Source organism: Rana temporaria, chromosome 1, assembly GCF_905171775.1.
Source record: "Rana temporaria chromosome 1, aRanTem1.1, whole genome shotgun sequence".
Classification (NCBI taxonomy): Eukaryota; Metazoa; Chordata; class Amphibia; order Anura; family Ranidae; genus Rana; species Rana temporaria.
The window spans coordinates 669,558,100-669,585,247 of NC_053489.1; the positions used below are offsets into that span (position 1 = coordinate 669,558,100).

At 43.6% G+C, this 27,148-nt stretch overlaps 1 protein-coding gene across 1 annotated transcript in view; it reads left to right on the plus strand.

Annotated features, from left to right (window-relative positions):
* Positions 1-26,715, plus strand: part of LOC120924603 (von Willebrand factor A domain-containing protein 5A-like) — an 82,578-nt gene extending 55,863 nt beyond the window's left edge. Inside the window, exons 7-10 of the mRNA XM_040335594.1 lie at positions 17,670-17,848; positions 21,045-21,133; positions 26,214-26,358; positions 26,632-26,715. Of these exons, the coding sequence (XP_040191528.1) occupies positions 17,670-17,848; positions 21,045-21,133; positions 26,214-26,358; positions 26,632-26,715 (497 nt within the window). The remainder of the gene's footprint in view (positions 1-17,669; positions 17,849-21,044; positions 21,134-26,213; positions 26,359-26,631) is intronic.
* The last annotated feature ends 433 nt before the right edge of the window (positions 26,716-27,148 follow it).

Consider the following 27,148-nt stretch of genomic DNA (forward strand, 5'->3'; position numbering starts at 1 on the left):
AACAGCATCCTGTAGCAGACTTTCATTCAGCCTCCAGGACCCTGATCCGGGAGGCCGAAAGTCCCCCAATGTGTATTTCAGGGAGATTGGTGCATGATCTGACCATGTCATTTCCCCTATTCAAGCCTCTCTAACTGCCTGTGACTGGTTATGTGGGATAAAAAAATAATGGGCCGGATTCACGTAGAGCGGCGCATATTTCTGCCGGCGTAGCGCATCTCATATGCGCTACGCCGACGTAACACAGAGAGGCAAGAACAGTATTCACAAAGCACTTGCTCCCAACGTTGCGCCGGCATAACGTAAAATCGTAGGCATAAGCCGGCCTAATTCAAAGTAGGGTGGAAGTGGGCGTCATACATTTAAATGAACCGTGACCCCATGCAAATGATGGGCCGAACGAATGGCGCATGCGCCGTCCCATGGACGCTTCCCAGTGCGCATGCTCAAAATCACGTCGGAACGAAAGCCTAAGATACGTCGAATCACTGAACGTAACCTACGCCCAGCCCTATTCTTGTAGTACTATGTAAACGACGTAAAATACAACGACTGTTACGTGGTCCATACCTTTGCATGGGTTGCGCCTCCTATATTGTGGAATAACTTTACGTCGGACGTACGCCTTACGTAAATGGCATATATTACTGCGACGGGCGCAAGTACATTCGTGAATCGGCGTATCTCAGTCATTTGCATATTCAACGCGTAAATCAATGGAAGCGCCCCTTGCGGCCAGCGTAAATATGCGCCCACAATACGACGGCGTAGGAAACTTACGTCGGTCGGATGAAGCCTAATTTCAGGTTTATCTTGCTTACAGAGTCAGGCGCATAGATACGACGGCGCATCCGTGCACTTACGCGGCATATCTGTAGATACGTCGGCGTAAGTGCTTTCTGAATCCGGGCCAATCCATCCGCGAATAAATCTTATGAGGGATAGAATAAAAAGAAAAATCTCGCTCCCCTGAATGTGTCATTCGCCATATATCTATCAGTCTCGCTTTCTGTATTAGCTTCAAAATCCGTTTCTGGGTACCAACTGAGGCGGACGAGCCTCCAGATGAGGTATCCACACTAGGAACAAGGGGTATATTTAAATGCCCCCCAAGATCAACTGCCTCTCCTGAAACTACTAATTTATCCAGGAACTTCCCGAAGAAAGCATCCTGCTGCGTATTAGGAGCGTAAAAAGATGCCAAGGTAACCACCAATCCCCCTATCGTCCCTTTCAACACTAAGTACTGCCCCCCCCCGGTGTCCACCAAGGCGCCTGTGAGTGACCACAGGATTTTATTGGAGATTAAAATTGATACCCCCCCCTTCTTTGCTACCGGGTTTATCGTGTGATATGCCATCGGGAAAGCTCTATTTTTGAGAAGGGGGAGGTCCCCCTCCTCTAAAATGTGTCTCCTGAATAAATGCAATATCACTCCTCTTTTTCTTCAGATCCTGTAAGAGCATCCGCCTTTTCTCTGGGATATTTAATCCCTTTGGATTAATTGAAATTATTGATAGGGCTTCCATTTCTAATCCGACAAAGCAAAATTCTACAACCTCAGAGAACGGTAAAACAAAACCGACCAGCTAGGGGACACCTGGTGCCAGAGAGAGAGGCAAAAAAAAAAAAAAAAAATTCCCCCCTTTAGCCCAACACAACCCCCCTCCCCCTACTCAAAACTAATATCGCTGGAGACAAAAGTGAAGAAATGTAAGCCTCCCCTCCTCCCCAGCGATATGAAAAGCTACTAGCTTTAAACACTCTAATTCCCTTCCCCAATGAGTGTTGGCCTATCGGGGGGAAATTAATTGCGCATGCCCCCTGTGGGGGAGTCCCCAATCCCTCCTCCAGCTCCTTCCAACTGCTTCCCCGTGCCCAATTATACAACTTAATTTAATTTCCCCCTGCCCAGTCCTCAAAACCCTGTTCCACTCTTCCCTCCTATTCTATTCTCATTTATTTTTAATTATATCTAACACAGATAGGGAAGAGGTATCAGTGAGAAAACAATTCTTTCCCTCCAAAGTTGCATTGTGGTAGCCCCCCCCTTAAACTAAGTCCCCTAATAAGAGCAAAAACACATTTACCCCCCCTCTCCCTAAAACGTATTTCCTATACCCCCCCCCCCTTCTAAGGTATTCAAGCAGAATCCACCCTCCTTTCATATCACTCGGCTTCCCAACCAAATTAATTAATTCTTCCCCCCCTCCCCTATAATTATCCCCCCCCCCTCGAAAAAAGGGGGGGAAATCCCCTATCCCCAAACACCTACTTTTGTATGTAGTGCCCCTTCTCAATAATTCCCCCCCAAAAAAGGGGGGGGGGGGGTTACCCCTTATGAATCACCCCTATTCTGTTTGCTTACCCTTTTCATATTTCATTTACCTGTTCCCTTCCCCTTTTAAAAATTTGAACAGTGGCGTCCAGGGCTCAAAATTTCTGGGGGGGCGCAAACAAAAACACAAAAAAAATTGCAGCCACTGTGCCCATCAAATGCAGCCACTGTGCCCATCAAATGCAGCCACTGGGCCCATCAAATGCAGCCACTGGGCCATGCCATAAAACGCAGCCACTGTGCCATCAATTGTCACCACTGTGCCATGCCATCAAATGCAGCCACTGTGCCATCAATTGTTACCACTGTGCCATGCCATCAAACACAGCCACTGTGCCATGCCATCAAACGCAGCCACTGTGCCATCAATTGTCACCACTGTGCCATGCCATCAAACGCAGACACTGTGCCCATCAATTGTCGCCACTGTGCCCTTTGTCGCCACTGGTCTCCAAAAGAGCGCGATGACGTCGAAACGCAAGCCACACCTACGCGTTTCGTCATATGTTGACGTCGTCTGGGATTAGCTGCTGCCTCCCGGTCATCACGAATGCCCTTATATAACGCAGCGTCTCCATCTTTTTTTTTTTACAGTAAAAGCCGCGTCTCCATCTTAAGTGAGGGCGATGACGTAAGGGCTGGACTATGAACAATAGGCTTCGGTCTGTGGCTGTAGAACATACACAGAACGAACTAATAAGGAACGGTGCCATCTTCTGGCGGAGAAGGTGAATGGTGGAAATTAAAGTATTGTAAATGTAAATACGAACAGACTGATAAAGAGGAAACGGAAGGTACGCCGAGAGAGACATAAACAAACAATTTAAATGCCTATGACAATACAACCATATTGTATATCAAAATATAACCCACAAATGGGAGTTTTTAATAAAACATACTGTATATATATATATATATATATAAAAACGTTTTTACTTATAAAATATAAAATCATCAGTATTGTTCTGAAGCATTTGGCTGAATATGAGCCGATAATATGTCAGCAGTCACATCATCAATAAATACAAGAGAACCTGTTCCATTGGCAGCCATACATGCCCACGCCATGACACTACCACCACCATGCTTCACTGATGAGGTGGTATGTTTCGGATCATGAGCATTTCCTTTCCTTCTCCATACTCTTCTCTTCCCATCACTCTGGTACAAGTTGATCTTGGTCTCATCTGTCCATAGGATGTTGTTCCAGAACTGTGAAGGCTTTTTTAGATGTTGTTTGGCAAACTCTAATCTGGCCTTCCTGTTTTGAGGCTCACCAATGGTTTACATCTTGTGGTGAACCCTCTGTATTCACTCTGGTGAAGTCTTCTCTTGATTGTTGACTTTGACACACATACACCTACCTCCTGGAGAGTGTTCTTGATCTGGTTAACTGTTGTGAAGGGTTTTCTTCACCAGGGAAAGAATTCTTCGGTCATCCACCACAGTTGTTTTCCGTGGTCTTCTGGGTATTTATGTGTTGCTGAGCTCACCAGAGCTTTCTTTTTTTTTTTTTTAAGGATGTTCCAAACAGTTGATTTGGCCACACCTAATGTTTTTGCTATCTCTCCGATGGGTTTGTTTTGTTTTTTCAGCCTAATGATGGCTTGCTTCACTGTTAGTGACAGCTCTTTGGATCTCATATTGAGAGTTGACAGCAACAGATTCCAAATGCAAATAGCACACTTGAAATGAACTCTGGACCTTTTATCTGCTTCTTGTAAATGGGATAATGAGGGAAAAACACACACCTGGCCATGGAACAGCTGAGCATCCAATTGTCCCATTACTTTTGGTCCCTTAAAAAGTGGGAGGCACATATACAAACTATTGTAATTCCTACACCGTTCACCTGATTTGGATGTAAATACTCTCAAATTAAAGCTGAAAGTCTGCAGTTAAAGCTCATCGTGTTCGTTTTCTTTATAAATCCATTGTGGTGGTATATAGAGCCAAAAATATTAGAATTGTGACGATATCCCAATATTTATGGACCTGACTGTACGTCGGCAGAATGGCACGGCTGGGCATAAGGTACGTCCCCTTTAAGAAGCCCAGCCGTGGGTCCTGAGCTCTGTGACAGCGCCTGCGGGACCCGATCGCCGCCGCTGTCCCACGATCGGTCACAGAGCTGAAGAATGGGGAGAGGTAAGTGTAAACAAACCTTTCCCTGTTCTTCCTAGTGAGAGTGTCACAGATCTTCTGTTCCCTGTCATAGGAAACGACGATCAGTGATGTCACACGCCAAGCTATGCCCCCACATAGTAAGAATCACTTCCTAGGGGACACTTAACCCCTTCAGCGTCCCTTACAGGTTAACCCCTTCACTGCCAGTGTCATTTTCACAGTAATCAGTGCATTTTTATAGCACTGATAGCTGTAAAAATTACAATGGTCCCAAAATAGTGTCAAAAGTGTCCAATGTGTCCGCCATAATGTCGCAGTCACGATAAAAATCGATGATCGCTGCCATTAGTAGTAAAAATAAATAAAAAATATTAATAAAAATGCCATAAAACTATCCCAAATTTTGTAGACGACTCTAACTTTTGCGCAAACCAATCAATAAACGCTTATTGCGATTTTTTATATTTTTTTTACCAAAAATATGTAGAAGAATACGTATCGGCCTAAACTGAGTAAAAATATATTTTTTTTATATATATTTTTTGGGGATATTTATTAAAGGGGTTGTAAAGGAATTTTTGTTTTGCCTAAATAGCTTCATTTACCTTAGTGCAGTACTCCTTCACTTACCTCATCTTTAGATTTTGCTTTTAAATGTCCTTATTTCCTCTGAGAAATCCCCACTTCCTCTTCTTCTGTCTGTAACTCCACACAGTAATGCAAGGCTTTCTCCCTGGTGTGGAGAAAGTCTCTTGGGGGGGGGGGGGGGCAAGCAGGCAAGTCAGGACTCTCTACTTTGCAGATAGAGATAGGAGCTGTGTGTTAGTGGGCGTCCTGACACTCCTGCTCGCCCCCTCCCCCCTCAAGAGGCTTTCTCCACACCAGGGAGAGAGCCTCACATTACGGTGTGTAGTTACAGACAGAAGAACAGGAAGTGAGGATTTCTCAGAAGAAATAAGGACATTTAAAAGTAAAATGAAAGGATGAGGTAAGTGAAGGAGGACTGCACTAAGGGAAAGGAAGCTATTTAGGGAAAACTTTTTTTCCTTTACAACCCCTTTAAAGCAAAAAGTTAATATTGCATTTTTTTCAAAATTTTTGCTCTATTTTTGTGTAGCGCTACCCCCGAAGGAGCCGCTGGTTGTTTTGGGATCGGCGTATTAAGTTACCTTGTAGTGTGTCTAGGAGTGATAGCAGTGAGTTAGAGTAGTGAGCGAATGTCCAGCCATCAAATGGATTTTCGTGAATGCTTTATTCCAAGGCCCAACACGGCCAACATCAACATGAGGTAGGATAGGAAAGGCTGATGAAGTAGAAGAACAACTGAGATATTAGGCTTTGGATATGAAAAGAGCAATCCTGCTCTCAGTAATAGAAATACAGTTCGTCGCCACTCTAGCCAGAGTGGGTAAAGTGCCCCCGGACAGACTTCTGCCACATGTCTGGCAACCAAAGTGTCACTTGTAGATTGCTGGGAGGAACAGACCTCTGCCACAGGCCTGGCTCTGGGCCTCTGCCACAGGCCTAGTACTTGAATATCAAGAATATGTTTAAAGGGGAAGGGGGAAGGGGAAAGCGCAAGTGGTGTCACTAGTGTGATAGGTATCTTCGAAATAAAAGGTACCTTGGGGGGGTCAACCGACAAGTGGCGGTGCTGTTACTGTAACCTTTTTAAGCATATAAGTAAATTAATGAAAATGGATAAGCTGGGGGATGGGATGCAGTCTAAGGAAAGGCTGTAGAGTTTAGATTAGAGGGTTACTATTAGTAGCAGAAAATGACCAAGAAACTTAATTAGAAATATATCAAAAAATATGTTTATTTAGCACGGTGCCGTGCATTACAAAAATGATCAGATATTAGATCCAATTAGTTTTGGAAGTTCCTTTACACATATAACAAGACTGACAGGACTCACAGAGACTACAAATAACGGCGCCCGTCTACGCGCGCTGAAAATTCACACATCAGTAACATGCATCATGGGGGTGTGGCAATTTATAAGTCCCGATTGTGAATCGTAGGGACTGAAGGCTAGATGTCTATATGTGGGAAACCCAGAGTCTCACCACACTGGTGATACTATGTTATCAGTTTGATGCATTATCTGGTGGGTGAACCTTGGGAGATAGAGAAAGGGGGAGGTGTAGAATGTATCGTGTGTTGTCAAAAAAAAACCCAGAATTGTTTTAGAAAAATTGCAAAATGAATAATTTAAATAGTAATTATTATAAATTTAGTGGAAGTCCATAAATGATGTTAATCCAAGATGATGGAATTGATACTGGATGACTATTGAAGATTCTAGCTATATGATATCTTATGAGTCAAAACTAATGATGATACTTTGTTAGTATAGTTAGTTCAAGCTGAGTAAGTAGTGTCGATGTTGATTGATCAAACAATAAAATCGCATATAAATATTGCTCTGCATATCCGTTGAAATCAATGAATTTGAATTTACGAAGCACTGATCAGTTGTTAGTAATATACTGTGCACTTTATGGTTAGTTCTGATTTTTATAGCGAAACAATTATGGTTTCATTCCAGAGGGTTCCAAAATGTATCTAATAGGGTTTAGTAACAATAGTAAACCAAGCACCATAAGGAACTGCTTGTCATAGCATATGTTATGGTTCCATGACAATTAAACAGATTGCTTTGCATTCCCATTTGTTACCTTAACGTGAATACAATGAGGTCTTTGATTGTCCAATTTTGTATAAATAAATTTATAATAATTACTATTTAAATTATTCATTTTGCAATTTTTCTAAAACAATTCTGGGTTTTTTTTTACAACACACGATACATTCTACACCTCCCCCTTTCTCTATCTCCCAAGGTTCACCCACCAGATAATGCATCAAATTGATAACATAGTATCACCAGTGTGGTGAGACTCTGGGTTTCCCACATATAGACATCTAGCCTTCAGTCCCTACGATTCACAATCGGGACTTATAAATTGCCACACCCCCATGATGCATGTTACTGATGTGTGAATTTTCAGCGCGCGTAGACGGGCGCCGTTATTTGTAGTCTCTGTGAGTCCTGTCAGTCTTGTTATATGTGTAAAGGAACTTCCAAAACTAATTGGATCTAATATCTGATCATTTTTGTAATGCACGGCACCGTGCTAAATAAACTTCTTTTTTGATATATTTCTAATTAAGTTTCTTGGTCATTTTCTGCTACTAATAGTAACCCTCTAATCTAAACTCTACAGCCTTTCCTTAGACTGCATCCCATCCCCCAGCTTATCCATTTTCATTAATTTACTTACTAGTACTTGAATAAGCAACGATTGGATTGAGCGAATCCTCCCAGTAAATTCAATCAGGGTCACCGGTTGACAGCTGCAATGTACCTGTCAGTATCTCGGTGACCAGATCCCCGATGGTTCGTTCAGGTCTCCTGGATAACCTCCTTCTGGGTTCTACTTGAGCCGATCCCCCACCGCGCAGCCTTCAGCTTAGGATCTTCTTAGTAAAGTTTAGGACCCAGTAAGTCACTGGGGCCCCTCTCAACATCAGGATGGAGCTCCGCGTAGCGTGCGACTCTGGCCAGGTAGGCCAAAGGCGGCGTGGTCCATGGATGCACGCACCCTGAAGGTGGATGCTGCACCTGGAACTCAGACCCTGCGAAGCATCAAAGAAAATAGCGTCTTCCCCAGATATACTCCTCCCCAGCATGCTCCGCGAGGGAAACTCCTCTAATTGGCTGCTGGGAAAAAGTGGCTCTGCCAGAACCCCTCTAGCGCCAACTGTCGCCCAGGGATGGGATCGCATCCACGGAGCGCAGACTGACCTACAGGACAGCTCTATTTGTGGGAAAAAAGGGACGTCAATATTGTTTGGGAGCAACGTCGCACGACCGTGCAATTGTCATTTAAAGCGACGTAGTGCCGAATCGCAAAAAGTAGCCTGGTCCTTTAGCTACAAAATGGTCCGGGGCTTAAGTGGTTAAGCAACAGACAACCTGCCCATACTGTAGCTAGATAAAGGCTAATTAAATTTTTGAGACATTATAAACCCTATGACTGGGAAATTATTATTCTTCACTAAACACTCCATGGCACCTAGAATGCTGTTTCCCTATCTACAAATTAAACATTATGCACAATCATTGACCGACAAACTCACATTCTCTAAATTATCCCCATTCGGGAGAATATGCCTTGAGGGCCCCACATGTCAACAGCTTATTACAGACATTTATAGCCTTCTTACCTCCATTGATGCTCTCCCATTTCCCAAACATAGTTACATGCTAAAGTGGGAAAATGCCTTATGCCGCGTACACACAATCATTTTTCGGCATGAAAAAAAACGTAGTTTTTCAGCATGTCCAAAAAACGTAGTTTTTCCAACTTCATCATTAAAAACGATGTTGCCCACACACCATCGTTTTTAAAAAATGATGAACAAAGCGCGGTGAAGTACAACACATACGACGGCACTCTGAAGGGGAAGTTCTATTTGCCTTTGGGCTGCTTTAGCTGATTCCTTGTTAGTCAAAGACGATTTGCGCTTTTCTGTCTGTTACAGTGTGATGAATGTGCGATCTCCATTATGAACGGTAGTTTTACCAGAACGAGCGCTCCGGTCTCATAACTTGCTTCTGAGCATGCGCGGGTTTAAAACGTCGTTTTAGCCCAAACACGATCATTTTTTACAACCCGAAAAACGAAATTTTTATAGACGCCGAAAAATGATGTGTAGCCCACACACGATCATTTTAAATGATCGTGTGTATGCAGCATTAGGCTGAACCCTAAAATTGGGAATAACATCTGGAATAACGCTAATAAAATGTCCTTGTGTACGCTCTAAAAAGAAAACCAATACAAATAGGATTTTTATAACATCTTACCTGTAAAAATCCTTTTCTTGGAAGTATATCACGGGACACAGAGCACCATAGTCATTACTATGTGGGTTATACGCCACCTTCAGGTGATGGACACTGGCATAATCAAAGACAGGAAGTCCCCCTCTATATAACCCCTCCCATACAGGGAGTACCTCAGTTTATGTAGAAAAGCAATATATATATATATATATAAATATTCCAAAGAGAGGGGAGGGACCTCTGTGTCCCTTGATGTACTTTCAGGAAAAGGATTTTACAGGTAAGCTGTTATAAAAATCCTATTTTCTTTATCGTACATCACAGGACACAGAGCACCATAGTCATTACTATGCGGTATGTCCCAAAGCAATGCCATCTGAGGGGAGGAAGACACAAAATAAAGCAGGCCGCCACCAGACCCGAGGACCTATACAGCTGTCTGCAGTACATCGCGCCCATAGGCGGCATCCTCTTGGTGACCTACATCCACCTGGTAGAACTTAGTGAATGTATGTACTGACGACCAAGTTGCGGCCTCGCAAACCTGAGCCATAGAGGCTTGGTGAAACACTGCCCAAGAAGCACTTTCTGCCTTGGTAGAGTGCACTCTAGGGTGAAAAGGTGGAATCTTTCCTTTTAACTCGTAAGCCTGAATAATAATCTGACAAATCCATCTAGAAATAGTCAATTTCAACGCTGCCTGCCCCCTCCTGGGACCATCCGGCAGCACAAATTGAGCGTCAGTCTTCCGTATCTGAGCAGTTACTTTCAAATAGACCTTAACCGCTCTCACTACATCGAGACAGTGTAATAATCTTTCTTTTGCAGAACAGGGTTCTGGAAAAAATTAAGGTAGGCAAACCTCTTGGTTTATATGAAAACTAGATACTACCTTAGGGCAGAAAGTATGGGCGAGGACGCAACACCACCTTATCCTTATGAATAACTAAGTATGGCTGCCAACTCTGAAACTCTTCTTGTGGAGGTTACCGCAACCAAGAATATCAACTTCAGATTTACTAAATCTCTATGATGACATACCCACAACAGCTGTTTTTTCTCTTTTTGGAGGAGCAAATACTTGACTTCAAGATGTTCCCAAACCAGCACGATTCTTATCCATGAAGAATAAGGTGGAAACTTATTTCTGCTGCTCACACCTGAGAATTTTTGTCATTATAAAGTCAATACTTGAAGACTATTTTTGAAGATGTAAAGGTTCGTTGACTGGCAGATCACAAGCATTGTCTGGTTATTTTTTCTGTTCTCCTCTAATTCCATTAGTTCCCCCTTTTACGGTCTCTTCATTCTCATCCTCTCCCATACATTTCCCCAATAATCTCTCATTATTCTTATTTCCGAGCCCTCCCAGTTAGGTGACAATCAGGGCTGGTGCAAGGATTTTTGACACCCTAGACAAAACCTAATTTTGCCGCCCCCCATTGGCTCCACCCCTTTTGCCTTGCCCATGTATGCGGCGGGGGTGGAGTTTTTTGTGTCACCTCTCCACCTATTTCCTCAGTCACCTGCGCCTCTGGAACCGGCATGAAGACAAAGAGTGGCAATACAGCACCCCTTTGCAATACAGTGCCTGCTTTACATCACAGACCTCTTTGCATCCAAGTTCCCCAATGTAATCAATTACCTCTTTCCCCCATTACATCAGTGTCCTCAGCCTCATTCCTTGAACCTCAGTCCCCTCCACAGCCCCTCTCCCTGTATACCAGTCCCCTCCACAGCCCCTCTCCCTGTATACCAGTCCCCTCCACAGCCCCTCTCCCTGTATGCCAGTCCCCTCCACAGCCCCTCTCCCTGTATACCAGTCCCCTCCACAGCCCCTCTCCCTGTATACCAGTCCCCCTCCCTGTATAACAGTCTCCTCCACAGCTGCCCCCTCCATGTATAACAGTCTCCTCCACACAGCTTCCACCCTCCCTGTATAACAGTCTCCTCCACACAGCTGCCCCCTCCCTGTATAACAGTCTCCTCCACAGCTTCCCCCTCCCTGTATAACAGTCTCCTCCACACAGCTGCCCCCTCCCTGTATAATAGTCTCCTCCACACAGCTGCCCCCCTCCCTGTATAACAGTCTCCTCCACACAGCTGCCCCCCTTACCTCACACAGCAGGTAGAAGACAGAGCATGGCATGTCCGAGCAGAGGGCGGGAGATGTTCAACTCTCCATTTAACCGAGCCCCTACCAACCAATCACAGGCTTTTTAACTTAAAAAGTTGGACAGCTCCTGCCTTCTGCTCGGACATTCTGTCTTCTACCTGCTGGATGAGAGCAGCGGCGGGGGAAGGAGGAATCACACAGGAGAGGAAAGAACACCCAGGCAGGCAGTTCTACAGGTTCACTGTCCCCTGTACATGAACTCCTCCTAAACCCCCCCTCACCCCCCTCGCTCTCTTCAGCAGTGATACTCTGCAGCAAGCGCTGGACCTAGCAGTGCTGGCAGCGCAGTTTGCATGGAAGCAGTAGCACAAATTAAACACCCCACTGCTCACTCCTCACCGACGCATGTAGCCACTGTCAGCATGTTGCCCCCTACTGATGTGCGCTCTAGGCCATCGCCTAGCTTGCCTATTGGTAGCGCCGGCCCTGGTGACAATAGCAAATTAAAATTCTCTATTGTCTTCCTGATTCTCCTGCCTGCCAATCAGGAAGCGAGTCCTGAGACCCTTAACCCGATTGGCCGAAAGGAGAAGCTATCCTATTGGCCACCGAGGAGGAGGAGGGAAGAGACGCAGGGGAAGCCACCCGTGAAGCACCAGGAGGAGGAGACGCAGGGTGAATCCGATGCCCACCCCCATAGGAAGTGCTGCTTAAGACCTAGATGAGGTAAGTGCGGGACCATCTGACCGACCACCAGCCCCCACTGTTCCCAATAGATGTCGTAATGTGTCCCCGTGGATTCATTGCATCTCCAACAAGTGAAAGGCATTATTGGATTTATAGTGTAAGGTTTCAGGCGTGAGATACCAGTGGAATAAAATGTTGTACTGGTTTTCTTTATCTTATTTCTTTCTTTTTTAACAATAATTTTTATTAAGAAATTTTCCAGATATAATATAAAATAATTATGACAAACAAAAGGTATGACAATGCGGCACAAGTATTCAAAAACAAAATAAAAAAAAGAGTTACATCACTTAGCCCACAAAACCATCAATTAACATTGTCCCCATTCAAATACCTAAGATCAAGCAGGTACGAAAGCCAAAAATTGTAACATCCCCTAGAATTCTAAACCTTCAAAAGGGATCAAAGGGTCATATTCACAGAGATCTGCGGCGGCGTAACGTATGGTCTTTACGTTACACCGCCGCAAGTTTTCAGTGCAAGTGCCTGATTCACCAAGTACTTGCGTGTAAACTTACGGCGGTGTAACGTAAAGCCGTCCGGCGCAAGCCTGCCTAATTCAAATGGGGCGTGTGTCATTTAAATTAGGCGCGCTCCCGCGCCGAACATTCTGCACATGCTCCGTGTAAAAAATTTCCTGCCGTGCTTTGCGCGAAATTACGCCGCCCCGACGTATTTTTTGAACGGCGACGTGCGTTACGTCGTTTCGTATTCCCGGAAGTCTTTACGCAAAAAAAAAAAATTGAAATTCGACGCGGGAACGACGGCCATACTATAACATGGCTGTTCTAAATGTAAGCCATGACAAAGCAGGTTTATGATTGCGACGGGAAAAACCGACTAGCGACGACGTAAGAGAATGCGACAAATGCGCGTACCTTCGTGGATCGCCGTAAACAGCTAATTTGCATACCCGACGCTGGAAAACGACGCGAACTCCACCCAGCGGCCCCTGGAAAATTACACCTACGATCCGAAGGCGTACGAAGCCGTGCGCCTGTCGGATCTAGCCAAAAGCCGTCGTATCTTTGTTTGTGAATTACAAATAAAGTGACGACGCGGCAAATTTGAAAGTATGCGGGAGTATCAGTAGAAACTACGGCGTACTTTTTCTGTGAATCTGGCCCATATTTACTACATCAACTAACTTATACATTGTCGAATACCTTCATTAGTACACAAACAAAAGTATCTTTCTCTCCTCCAAAAATCTGGAGAGAGTAAAGAAGAATAGAGTCCAGAAAAGAAGAACAAGTGAAGGAAAAACAGAGGATAGAAGAAGTCGGCAGAATGCCAGAGAATCAGTACATCCCACTTCCTGGCCTAGCCAGTATTTGATCCAGGGTTCCCACACCATATCAAATTTTTTTTTTCCAAAATATTTCTTATTGTATTTTCAAAAGAAAACAAGAAAAAAGTAACAATACCATTTCTTAATCATACAATGTTATCACCAGTGTGCCTGGGTAGGCATCAAAACACCAATATACTAAACAATGAAAACAAAGGACCTTGTCCAAATGGATAATGGTCAACTGCTTAATCAAGTAACTGCCAATCCCTGTTTACCCCAGCAGGAACATACTGTAAACAAGGGATTATGACTCAATATAACATAATATAGAACCAAAATTAACATAAAGGGGTAACATAGGGAAGGAAGGGAAAGGAAAGTGAGATGGAAGTTATCTTTTAGATCCGGTCACTTTTGAGAGCGTAGTCGTTCAGGAATACATTTAATAGTTATCAGGATTCTTCAGGAAATTTGAGGCCCTAGGATGTGTAATCCATTCATTTCAATTTTTAATGAATTTAGTTATGAATCCTTATTTGTGCGCTAACATTAGCTCATAGTGAGCTTGAGAATTGAGTCTCTGGATAACATCAGATAAGTTAGGTGCCAAGGTAGATTTCCATAGTTTGGTTATGGTGAGTCTCGCTGCTGTAAGAAAGTTGGCGACTATAGTTCTAAATTGAGGAGGATAGATATCTAGTTTTAAACCTAATAAGGCTAATTCAGGTGTAAGTATCTTTAGATTACCAGTGAAAGACGCGATGAAGGAGGATACATTATTCCAAAAGCTAGATAAGGCTCTACAATCCCAAAGAGTGTGTAATAAATTGCCTGTATGGGAATCACATCTCCAGCATAAGGAGGAGGAGCTAGGGAATATTTTAGAGAGCCTGTATGGGGTCAAATACCAGCGGTTTAGTATTTTCTGGGCGTTTTCCCAGTGTTCTACACATGAAGAAGAGGAACTATTAATGGCTTTCTGCCACTCTTCCCATGTAAAGGTTTGGGATAGATCCTTTTCCCACTTAATCATATTCAAAGTTTTGGTTTGAAGCGAAACAGACAAAAGGAGTTTATATATATGGGATATGCCCCTCTTCCCACCTATATTATAGGAAGTGAAGAACTCCCACAGCGCTCTAGGGAGCTTGACACTTCTCTCAGGGTTGAAATTTTTATTAAACTGTTTGGCTTTGAGTTTATTTGTTATTTTATACTTGAGATCAGATGGTAACCGATCAAAAAAACGGATTCCTTGTTTGGACCAGGGTGAGGTAATAATTCGTACTTTACAATAATCAATTACTCCTAACGTTATTGGCATAAGGACTGGGGTACATGTCGGCTGTTATTTCTTCTAGACCTATCTTCGAGATCTGCGACTTTAAGTTTCAGTTGTTTGATTTCTTCCTCAAGTGCAAAATGATCATCTACTAATTCATTATGGGCGTCAGTGAAATCAGTCATTTTGTTTTCAATATAGTCCACTCTTTCACCTAAATCTTCTATTTCTACTTTGGATTTTTGCATAAATGATCTCATGTCATGTTGGATTGCTCAATGCAGTGATTTCAGCATTTCTTTCATATCAGTGTCAATCATTGCTTTGCCAGAAGTGGGGAAAGAATCCAGCTTTTCCTCATAAGGATTAACATCAGGATCTGAGTCACAATCAATATCAATGTCACTTACTTTATCTTCTGTAGACACTTTGCTTCTTTGCTTTACAGGGCTGATGAAATCTGATTCAAATGCTTCATGCTGCTCCTTCATGGACTGCTGCAGCGTCAGAGCCTGTGTCTCACTCCTCACAGCACTGACTGCCAGCTTGTCTGCTTGTGTGAGGGAAGAGGGACCAGCGCCATGTTCCTGTTTAGGAGATCCGGCCGGGCTGTTAAACAACCACAATTTGCTGGGTTTTTTGTGGGAATTACGTTTCTCCATAGCGGGGAAGAGGTTCTCTGTTCCCTCCAGGTTGTTGCTGAGTCCTCGGGCACTTTATTCGTCGCCACTTCAGGGAGGTAAGGAGAGTCGGATCTCTAGCAATGAGCATCCATACAGCTCCGCCGTCGTCCAAGCCCCCCACACCATATCAAATTTAGCCTGTTTATCCAAGAGAATCTCCGCTAGGAGTTCATTTACCATAATCCAGGAAAGCTTAGATTTGACTAGCGTGAAGGGAATCACCGGAGACCTCCACGACCTAGCGATCGCTATTCTCGCTGCTGTAAAAATAAAAGCTATGAGTTTCCCCGCCTGTCTTTGGGTACCCTCTACTGGGCGTTTCAAAAGAGCCTGCTGTGGAGACTTACGTAAATTCTCTGAGTATATGAAATTGTAAACACAAATCCAAAAACACTTCACCTTAGGGCAGGCCCAACACGTATGGAGCACCGTACCTTCCATCCCGCATCCGCGGAAGCAGAGGGAAGAGGCTCCCGGGACATAAGATGCAATTCTCGTTGGGACCATGTACCACCTTAACAACACCTTATAGTTCGCTTCAATCAAGGAAGTGTTTATGTATGACGCGTATGCACATGTGGGCATCTTAATCCAATCATCTATGTCATAGGTTAACCTAAATCCTGTTCCCATTTTAACATATAGAACAGTTTAGAAACCAGGATGGTATATATCTTAGAGAAATGTCCAGTGCGTTTATCATAGGACCTACACAAACACTCCATTGATGTAAAGGTGGTGAGATCAGACGTACGCTGTAAATGATTAAAAAAATAAACAATTTGAACATATCGGAAAAATTCAGTATCAGGAAACGGATATTTGTCCTTTAAAGTACTTTTAGATAAAATTCCTCTATGGTCACATAAGTCAGCAATGCGCAGTAAACCTTTATTGGTCCACCAAGCGAAGGCATGAGGATTGAGACCCGGAGTGAAGGCCGAATTATAAACTAATGGAGCCAAAGGGGCGTGTGGCGACTTGAAACCATGGGACTTAACAAGTCTATCCCACAGGTGCAGTGAAAATGACAGCGTCGGACATAGTATGACCGGCCTATCACTGGATCGTAACCACATCAAAAGACTGACCGGTCTCAATGGGTATAACGAAGATTCCAATTTCATCCAAATATCTGGTGGAGTAGACGAATGAAAACGTATCAATTGGGCAACATGTGCCGCATGAAAATACTTAACCAGGTCCGGAACTCCAAGACCTCCACGCAACTTGGGTGAAGAGTACGCTTATTCACTCTGGGTCTCTTATTCCCCCAAACAAATTTTAAAAGTCTATTTTGAAACGTGTCCAGATCAGACATAGAGATCTGGATAGGCAAGGTTCTGAACAAATATAATAATCTAGGTAACAAATTCATTTTGATAGCATACAGTCTGCCGAACCATGACGGTGGATTGCGGTCCCATCGTTAAAGGTCTGCTAACATCTTTCTATACAGCGGAGGATAATTCGCCACATATAGCTTATCAATCATGGGGGTAAGGAAGATACCTAAATAACGAAGAGCATCCGACTGCCATGTGAAGGAGAAGGAACTTCGCAAGTGTGTAATCGTATCCGCCGCAAGGGAAAGATCCATGGTGACCGATTTCGCATGATTTACCGTGAGACCCGAGACCAAAGCAAAATGCAGCATAACCCGCATAAGGGACGGAAGGGACGGAGAAGTAAGCAACAAGTAACCGGAGAAGTAAGCAACAAGAGAATATCGTCGGCGAATAGCGCACATTTGTGCTCCATACCACCACACCATATTCCCTTAATGTCGGAAACATTTCTAAGTTTGATAGCCAGAGGTTCCAGGGCCAATATAAATAATATGGGTGACAAGGGGAAACCCTGCCTCGTTCCCCTATGAACATCTAATTGTTGTGAACTGAACCCCTTTATCTTATTGCTTGATTCTAGATGTTATTTTTGTTCCACTTTTATACTGGACGGCACAATTATATAACAATTAGTACAAAAAGCAAGCTACCTTGTATTACATTAAAAAGTAACAAAGTGACAATGCAACAGTAAATACATCCACTTCTAAAATGACTTTGCTAAAGAACAAACACACATCTCCTGTTATTAATTATAATAACCTGTAACAGTGGTGAAGGCCATAGAAATACTTCAGTGGCCTCTGTAAAAGCTTAGTTGAATATGGTATGTGTTCCCATTATTTGGTACAATCTTATTTTCTCCCTGTGTTCTGTAGGGTCCATCATGGCGGAGTCAGTGGCCATGTTCAATTTCTACCCGAGTTTCCCAGCTGGACATGGGCATTCCGATTGCGGAGAGTTTATTTTCCTTGTAGACCGATCCGGCAGTATGGAAAGGCCAATTAATTCTAATTACACAAGAGGACAAGCCCCCAAGCGGATTGAGAGTGCCAAGGTCAGTAAATTGCCAAAATTATTCATCTAACACTATCACAAATGTAAACATTTCCCAGGATCCTTGCTGTTAATTGTAACAGTTATATGTTTATATTAAATGTAGCACCAGACAGAACATGTGCTGTCCCATATTCTGCCTGACATAAGACATCATGCACAAGCCTAAGTCAGATAGGTAGAACCTGCCTTAATTTTTTCCATTATCCTCTGTTCCCCTGATAAGAAACCAATGCTGAAAATAGAAGGGGGAGCACTCACATCGCCACATCCGTAATTTTAAAGGGAACAAGAAAAAAGGGTACTCAAAGAGTAACCATATGCCGGACTGAATGTTAATTTCAGACAGTGAGATTTGTTTTCTCTTTTGCTATCTTTTGAACCTTGAACAGGTCCTGATGTAGCCTAACGGTGAAACGCGTTGACACACAAGGGCTCACTGTACAATTTTATATGATTTTTATATGCTCTGTTGAATGCTCTGTTCATATCATGTATTTTTCGCAATAAATATTGTTATTTTTTTCTATTTCTCCATTGTTTTCTATGCCTCTAAAGTCGGGCCTATGGTTACTCAACAAACCAATGCTATAGCCACTAAACTACACACAGGCCACACAATGCAGCAGAAAAACTGCTAAGCGCAAAAGATGCTGATCTATTGCTTATGTAGCAGCACATGCTCTGCCTAATGTTTGATAACTGATATTTTAATAAGCATATACTGTAGTTGTCCTTTAAATACATTTTCTATCTATTCCTCTCGTAAATAGTCTAATTAATGAAAGATAAAATGTCTACAAACTTGTCTCACTATTCATCTACTGCATGTGAGATGGCCAGCGGCTCAAGCTGATTAATTTGCAATGCTAGCATTGGAAAGACCTACCTGATAAACTGAAGTGTGAAGCTAATCTGATGTTCAAAGGAGTGAATTGAACCGGGGCTTGATTTTTTACAGAATAAAGTAAGGTGAAGAAAACTGATGTTCAGTTGAAGGGTCCATTCATACAAATAGCAAGTTTTTTTAATATTCCCTTTATGCTTGATTAGATGTTTAAAGTGCACATGGATTGCCATCATGTCACTTTCCATTATAGTAAATAATAGACATTTTTGGGCCAAATCCACAAAAGGGATACGACGGCGTAATTGCTGTAACGCCGTCGTATCCCTGCTCCTAACTATGGAACTGATCCACAGAATCAGTTTCCCATAGTTAGGCAGAAGATCCGGCATGTGTAAGGGACTTACACTGCCGGATCTTAGGATGCAGTACCGCATCCGCCGCTGGGGGCATTTCGTGTCGAAATGCCGCCTCGGGTATGCAAATTAGCACTTACGGAGATCCACGAAGCTTTTCAGCTTCGTTTTTTCTACACCATGTAAAAGCAGACCTTTCTGTCCAGCGACGCGATTTTTTTTAAATTTTGAATTTTTTTTTTCCCGCGTATCTTTTTTTTTTCCCGACGCAACTTTATTGACCCGTCGCAATCCACAAAGCTCGGCGTAACGTAATTTCGCGCTATGCACGTCGTAATGGGGACAATCAGCGACTCTCTGCCCGTCGCTGCTGCCGCCCGCCTCATAGCCTGTCAAGTCTTACTCTCCGGGCCAGGGAAGGCAAGGAGATAAGCAGACAGGCGGCTGGTCGGGACTTGAGCCAAGGCAGAAGAACATGCGAGCGGAGCTGAATGGGCATTCACCCGAAACTGAAGAAATATTTCCTCCGCTTCAACCAGCACATATGATCATCAGAAAGGGGCGCAGATAATGGAAAAAAATACACCCCCCTAAGCTAGTAAGAGCGGCTGAGCGGTGGTGTGTAATTAAAAAATTGTTTTGTTATCGTATATACTCGAATATAAGCTGAGTTTTTTTTTTGTGCTGAAAATGCCCCCCTCGGCTTATACTCAAATCTGTGTCCATCTTTTACTTTGTGCCTGATCCCGGCCAGTCGGAGGTCTCCTGGACTAACTTGGCAAACATGTAGCCACACTCTTTCTTTACAAGTGTGCAAAGTTTGTTGTCCGGGGAGCAACGATTTTTCAAAGCCGGGCACCCCTTCCATAGACTCTGCTTCTCAAGCTCTGTCTCCTTCCCTGGGCCAGAGCCCCCCAGCACAGGAATCCCCTCCAGCCAGCTGGACCCTTGACTCCCCTGGGCTCCCCTGTTGCCAAGCTCCAGAACATGTATGGCCTATCTCCCCACCTTCTGGGCCATTACCACCCAGGGATTGGATTAGACACCAGAGATATTCAGGCCTAATCTCTACTCCTCTGCCCTCTAAGTTCTAGAACCCTCCAACAAGTTCCAGAAGCCAGGGGGAAGGTAACAGACATTGTTGCACCAGAGGCTGTGCCCTGGGTCTGAAGCTTGAAAATGCTCTGAGGCTAACTAACACAGTTCAGAAGGGTCTAAAAAGTGCCACAATGCAGAGTTCGGTGCCCGAGGGTTACTTTTCATCAAAGCCCTTACACTCTTTAATCCAGCTGGGTCTGGCCGGCAAAAAGATTGCTGAGGATGCGCCAGTCTGTGAGATTAGCTCAAGCAGCTTCTAGTGGAGAAAAAGAAAAAAGCTAGTTAAAATTGTGAAGCTTTTTTCAGAAGAGAAAAGACATCAATTTTCCTAAGCCATTTACAAACTGAAGGGAGTAAGAGAGGTTATACCACGCTGGTCACTGTTCTTTTTTTATTTTTCTGTGTCCTCCTCATCCTCCTGTATAACCAAGGTGTCTCTAAATCCTGTGTCCCTCCATGAAGAAAAAGAGATGACTCTGATCTGAGCAGGCAGGAAGAGGAAGACAATCCTCCATCTCAAACTGTGTGTGTAAATTTCAGCTTGAGTTATTGACCTCTGTAAAAAACAGAAGTTTTGTTCAGCAAAGCAGATCTACCCATAAATAATTTGAGGCTGTGAGCATTGAACATAAAATCAATGAGCATATATCATAACAAACTTGAAAAGGACAGTTTGTAATTTTTGTCTGGAGACAAAAGTAATGGCCAGGTTGACGCAGACAGGCTCTCCTTCTTTGCTCCAAAACCTGTTTAAATGGCCAATCCCTGACCCATTGTAACATATCACAGCTACCTTTTACCCAACCGAAGTATGTCTGGTATATGACTCTTTGTATTCTAGCCCTTCAACAGTTCCTACCTATCCTGTCATCGTGTTCATTGTTTTTCTTTTGCAGGAGACACTGGTTCTACTTTTAAAGAGTTTGCCTCTCGGGTGTTACTTTAACATCTATGGCTTTGGCTCCCATTTTAATTCTTTCTTCCCGTGAGTATAAAAGTTGGATTGTTGGTAGCCTAAGTTTAGCGGTTCTATTCAGAGATTTTGAGTCTGAGATGAACCTTACGAGTATGGGCGCCTCTATATTGATGTTATGATGTGTAGGTCTGTATGGAACATATCAGCTCTGTGGTAACCTCCAATGAAATGGACACAGTGGCCCGAATTCACATACATCGGCGCATATTTATGCCGGCGTAGCGTATCGAATATACGCTACGCTGACGCAGCGCAGAGAGGCAAGCACTTGCTCCCACTCGCTCTCAAATCTACGCTGGGTTTCCTCGGCGTAAGCCGCGTAGGTGGAAGTGGGCGTGAGCCATGCTAATGAGGCGTGACCCCATGTAAATGATGGGCCGAGCGCCATACATCCCAGTGCGCATGCTCAGAATCACGTAGAAACTACTCCCTAAGATACGTCGAATCACTGCCTACGACGTGAACGTAACCTACGCCTAGCCATATTCACGTACAACGTAAAATACGACGGCTGTGTTCCCTGGTCCATACCTTTGCATGACCTGCGCCTCCTATATGGGGAATAACTTTACGCCGGGCGTACGACTTACGCAAACCGCGTATATTATGCGCCGGGTGCAACTACGTTCGTAAATCGGCGTATCTCCCTCATTTGCATATGTGAATAGGAAATCAATGGGAGCGCCAAATACATCCAGCGTAAATATGCGCCCACGATACGCCGGCAAGTTACGTCGGTGGACTGAAGCCTGTTTTTAGGCATATCTTCGTTCTGTGGGCACAGCGCACAGATACGACGGCGCATATTTACACTTACGCGGCGTATCTCGAGATACGACGGCGTAAGTGCTTTGTGAATCCGGGCCAGTATGTCTGACAGAGAGTGCTGGACTTAGAGTACTTACATTTTTCCAGATAAAAAAGGATTATGACAATGACTCCCTCTTAGACAGGTGTCCCCATTGGATTACTTACCCTGATCTCTTATTCTGGTGACAACTCTAAAATTAATGATTTCTCATCACTTTCTGACTCAGTGAGTAAAGTCAAGACCAATAGAGAGGGGGGAAACTCCCCAATGGGGACACAGATCAATATAAACCCCTTGAAAACTAAAACATTTTTTTTTTCCCTTTCATACTTTAACCACTTAAGACCCGGACCATTATGCAGGTAAAGGACCAGCCCCCTTTTTGTGATTCGGCACTGCGTCACTTTAACTGACAATTGCGCGGTTGTGCGACGCGGCTCCCAAACAAAATTGGCATCCTTTTTTCCCCACAAATAGAGCTTTCTTTTGGTGGTATTTGATCACCTCTGCGGTTTTTTATTTTTTGCGCTATAAACAAAAATAGAGCGACAATTTTGAAAAAAAATGCAATATTTTTTACTTTTTGCAATAATAAATATCCCCAAAAAATATATAAAAAAACGTTTTTTTCCCCCTCAGTTTAGGCCGATACGTATTCTTCTACATATTTTTGGTAAAAAAAAAAAAAAAATCGCAATAAGCGTTTAACAATTGTTTTGCGCAAAATTTATAGCGTTTACAAAATAGGGGATAGTTTTATGGCATTTTTATTAATATTTTTTTTTTTACTGGTTATTTTGGTTATTGTCCTAAAAAGGGTTTGGGGACCCGGGTCTTGCCACAGGGGACATGTATCAATGCAATTTTTTTTTTTTAGAAATGGCCGTTTTTTCGGGCGCAGTGATTTTAATGATGCTAAGGCTGCATTCACACCTGAGCGTCGGTCGTTCGGCGTTTTTTTCCCGGCGTTTTTTTCGCGCGTAATAATGCTTATTTGCGCGTTTGCATACAGCGTTGTCCGACGTTTTTGTACTTTGACGTTTTTGTTTTAGCCAATAGGAAAAACTATCATCTTTTCATCACTTGTTGCTATGTTGGTAGATTTTTTTTAATCTTCTGCATGGGCGACAAGTTCTATTGATTAAAAGCGACGAAACGCCCGTAGCAAACGCCCGTTGTCGCGCAAGTCGCTTGAATCGAGCGTTTCCATTACTTTCTATAGGAAATTGAAACGCTCAAATACGCGCATATCGCGCGATATGCACGACAAAAAATGGTCCGGAACTTTTTTTGGCTACAGGCGATGCGCGTCAGGCGCATCGGCGTTCAGATGTGAACCATGCCCATAGCCTTACATGTATTTTGGTCCCTCTGGCGTTTGTGAGCGTCGCGCTACAGGCGACAAAACGCCTAGGTGTGAATGGGCTCTTAAAGTGAAATATTCCTTTAAATATCGTTCCGGTGGGTGTCTATAGTATGCCTGTGAAGTGGCACGCGTTTCCCGTGTTTAGAACTGCCCCTGCAAAAAAAATGACATTTATATTGGAAAAAAAGTCATTTAAAACTGCTTGCGGCTTGAATTTAATGTAATGTCTGGTCCTGTGCAAAGGATACTAAATCAAAATACTGCAGCGCCCTGCCTATATTTGTATGAGAACACCAGCAATTGTATTCAGGTAAGCCTTAGTTGCACACTGTGCAAAGGACAAAGTACACTAAGTGAAAATACTGCAGCTAGCACAATCACCTGCCTGCCTATCAGTATATTAGGAAGAGTATATTAGGAAGAGAATACAGGAACGGATCTAGCTAAAATGAATACAGTGTATAAATATATATACAACACATGGGATGCATATATATCCTCTACACACTGTAACTGAAGCTAACTGACTTGCCTGCCTGCCTGCCTGCTCTATCTAACTCAAATTAAATGACATTGGACCGGATTCAAGAAGCAATTGCGCCTGTGTAACCATAGGTTACACAGCGCAATTGCTTACTTGCCCCGGCGTAACGAGTGCTCCTGATTCAGGAACCTTGTTACGCCGACTGCAGCCTAAGATCTGCGCGGCATAAGGCTCTTATGCCCGCATATCTTATGCTGCATTCTTGCGGTGGACGCTAGGTGGCGTTCACGTTGTGCTCAGTGTATAGTATGCAAATTGCATACTAACGCCGATTCACAGCGTTGCGCGAGCCCTGCGTACGCAATTAACATTGTTTACGTACAGCGGTTTTCGCGCAAGGCTGCCCCTGCTATTAGCAGGGGCAGCCCATGTTACGTATACCCGTCATTCCCGCGTCGCGAAATTCGAATTTTACGTACTTTGCGTAAGTGAATCGTGAATGGCGCTGGACGCCATTCACGTTCACTTTGAAGCAAATGACGTCCTTGCGACGTCATTTGGCGCAATGCACGACGGGAAAGTTTCCCGACGGAGCATGCGCGCTACGATCGGCGCGGGAACGCGCCTAATTTAAATGATTCCCGCCCCCTACGGGATCATTTAAATTGCGTGCTCTAGCGCCAGGCATTTTGCCGGCGCGTCCGCGCAATTCACGGAGCTTCTGCTCCGTGAATCAAGGGCAGCGGAGCAAATTTGCGGGGGCGCATGGCAAAAACGTTGCCCTGCGCCTCCGTAAATAATGCCCACCTGAATCCGGCCCATTGTCTCTCTCTCTCCCTCTGTCTGTCTTTAACCACCGCCGCAACACAATACACAAGGCCACCTTATATAGTGTGGGGCATGTACTAAACCCCCTGAGACATAATTGGCCAAAGCCACCCCGGCTTTGGCCAATTATGGCTCTGTTTTTTCCGCGCCAAAGCATGCGGGTCATAGTGCATGCTTGACAAAACATGCAAAATAGTGATTAAAGGTTTAAAAACTGTATATCCAGTGAAAAAAAAACTGAATATAAACCATATAAAGATCACCAAGTGAATGATGTTTTAGCAAAAAACTGAATCAATAAAAAGTCCAGATATATATGAAAAGTGGAAAGAGCTTGATGTATACGACTAGGTTAATAATTCCTAGATCAGGAGAAACATGCAATGTTTTCACACTTGAACGTGATGCACACTTGTGACCGTCCGTGGGTCATTATCTTCAAGCAGTATACGTCTTCTCCATTTTGATTGGTGGATTTGCTGTCTTATGCCCTGAGAAGATCTGGTCCTGCATGGATACACCTATTGAGCACATTCAGCCTTGTTGACCCTCTGAGCGTATGCTTTTTAGGGTTCAACACTTTTGGTAAGCCTCTGCATAATTGGTGGCAGTTTTCTTCACAAGTGTGCATCACGTTCAAGTGTGAAAACATTGCGGGCCAGATTCACAAAGAGTTACGCCGGCGTATCAGTAGATACGCCGACGTAACTCCGAATCTAAGCCCGTCGTATGTCTAAATGTATTCTCAAACTGAGATACACTTAAACATGCCTAAGATACGACGACCTGCGCCGTCGTATCTTAGGGTGCAATATTTACGTTGGCCGCAGGAAATAGTGTAACTGACAAAGCAGAAAAGTTATCAGCTGACAAGGTATCAACATGTATTTTTTTTCGACGTGATTCTTGTCAAGCCTGCCTTGCATACACACGATCGTGAAAAAAATGCTCTAGCAAAGCGCGGTGATGTACAACACATACGACGGCACTATAAAGGGGAAGTTTCATTCGCATGGCGTCACCCTTTGGGCTGCTTTTGCTGATTTCGTGTTAGTAAAAGTTTGGTGAGAGACGATTCGCGCTTTTCAGTCTTCGTGTTTTCTGTCTGTTACAGCGTGATGAATATGCTATCTCCATTATGAACGGTAGTTTTACCAGAACGAGTGCTCCCGTCTCATAACTTGCTTCTGAGAATGCGCGTTTTTTTTCCCCCGTCGTTAAAGCCTATACACGACCGTTTTTCACGACGTGAAAAACAACGCAAAAAAATAGAACATGTTCTAAATTTTCAATGCCCATTTTTCACATCGAGAAAAATGCTCTGGAGCCTAAACACGATCGTTTTTAATGACCAAGTTAAAAAATGGCATTTTTCTCGTCATGAAAAACGGTCGTGTTACAGGTGGTTAGTTGGCAGAAGGACATCATTGTTGTTCTTTTTGCTGATTCAGTGTGTTTGTAATTGCGGCCATATTGGTCAGACATCTCAGTCTATCAGTAGAGCCCCCTGAAGGTCCAGATCACCATACATTTTGTGAGATGCAGTTGACATTTCCTCAAGCAATCTTATAACTTGTCCTCTTAAAATCACGTTCCCCAGGGAGAGTGTAGAGTACACACAGCAGTCCATGGCGAATGCGCTAGGGTGGGTGAATGAAATGAGCGCCAACCTTGGAGGAACAGCAATTATGCAACCCCTTGAGAGGATCTACAAAACAGCTGGGAGAGCCGAGCACCCCCGACAGGTATGTGAGGCTGTAACAATTATAGTTACAATTATGGGGCCACAGAGCCTACTTTTAACATATCTCTGAATTTTTAGTTTTGCCCAACATTCTCTATAATATGACTTTAGCATGAATTTACATAGCAACGCAAGACAGTGAAATAATAAATTTTAAACAGTGCCGATTACCTGTAGTTTTTCATTTTTCCTATTATACATGCTGGATCCAATCAGATCTATTCAGATTTTCCTCATTCTGTTGTCTCTGATTTCCTCATCTTTCCCCTCCCAGCTGTTTATCTTCACTGATGGAGAAGTTAGAAACACAAAGCAAGTGATTGATGAAATTCAGAAAAATGCTCAAAATCACAGGTAATTACAAACCTTTCCACCTCCTTATAGCAACTTATAGTAGTGGGTTGTTTATCCAGTTCTCACACAAGGGGCCTACTGTGGAACCTGCAACACAAGGATAAGGCTGCCTCCCTCTCGTGAGGTCATAGTCACCGTTACCTTGCTACATTTGGTGTCTACCTGGTTGTGAGCGATTCAAGGCCTAGTAGCACAACCACTTCAACTACTTCACCAATCTCAAGTAGTGCTGGGATGTAATGAACATACACTCAGGTACTGATTTTGTGGAACAACGTGCCATTTTGTTTTGCGGAAAGTAATGTCTTTCTTCTGGCCACTCTGCCGTAAAGTCCAACTCTATGGAGCGTACGGCTTATTGCCGTCCTATGTACAGATACTCCAGTCTCTGCTGTGGAACTCTGCAGCTCATCCAGGGTTACCTTAGGTCTCTGTGC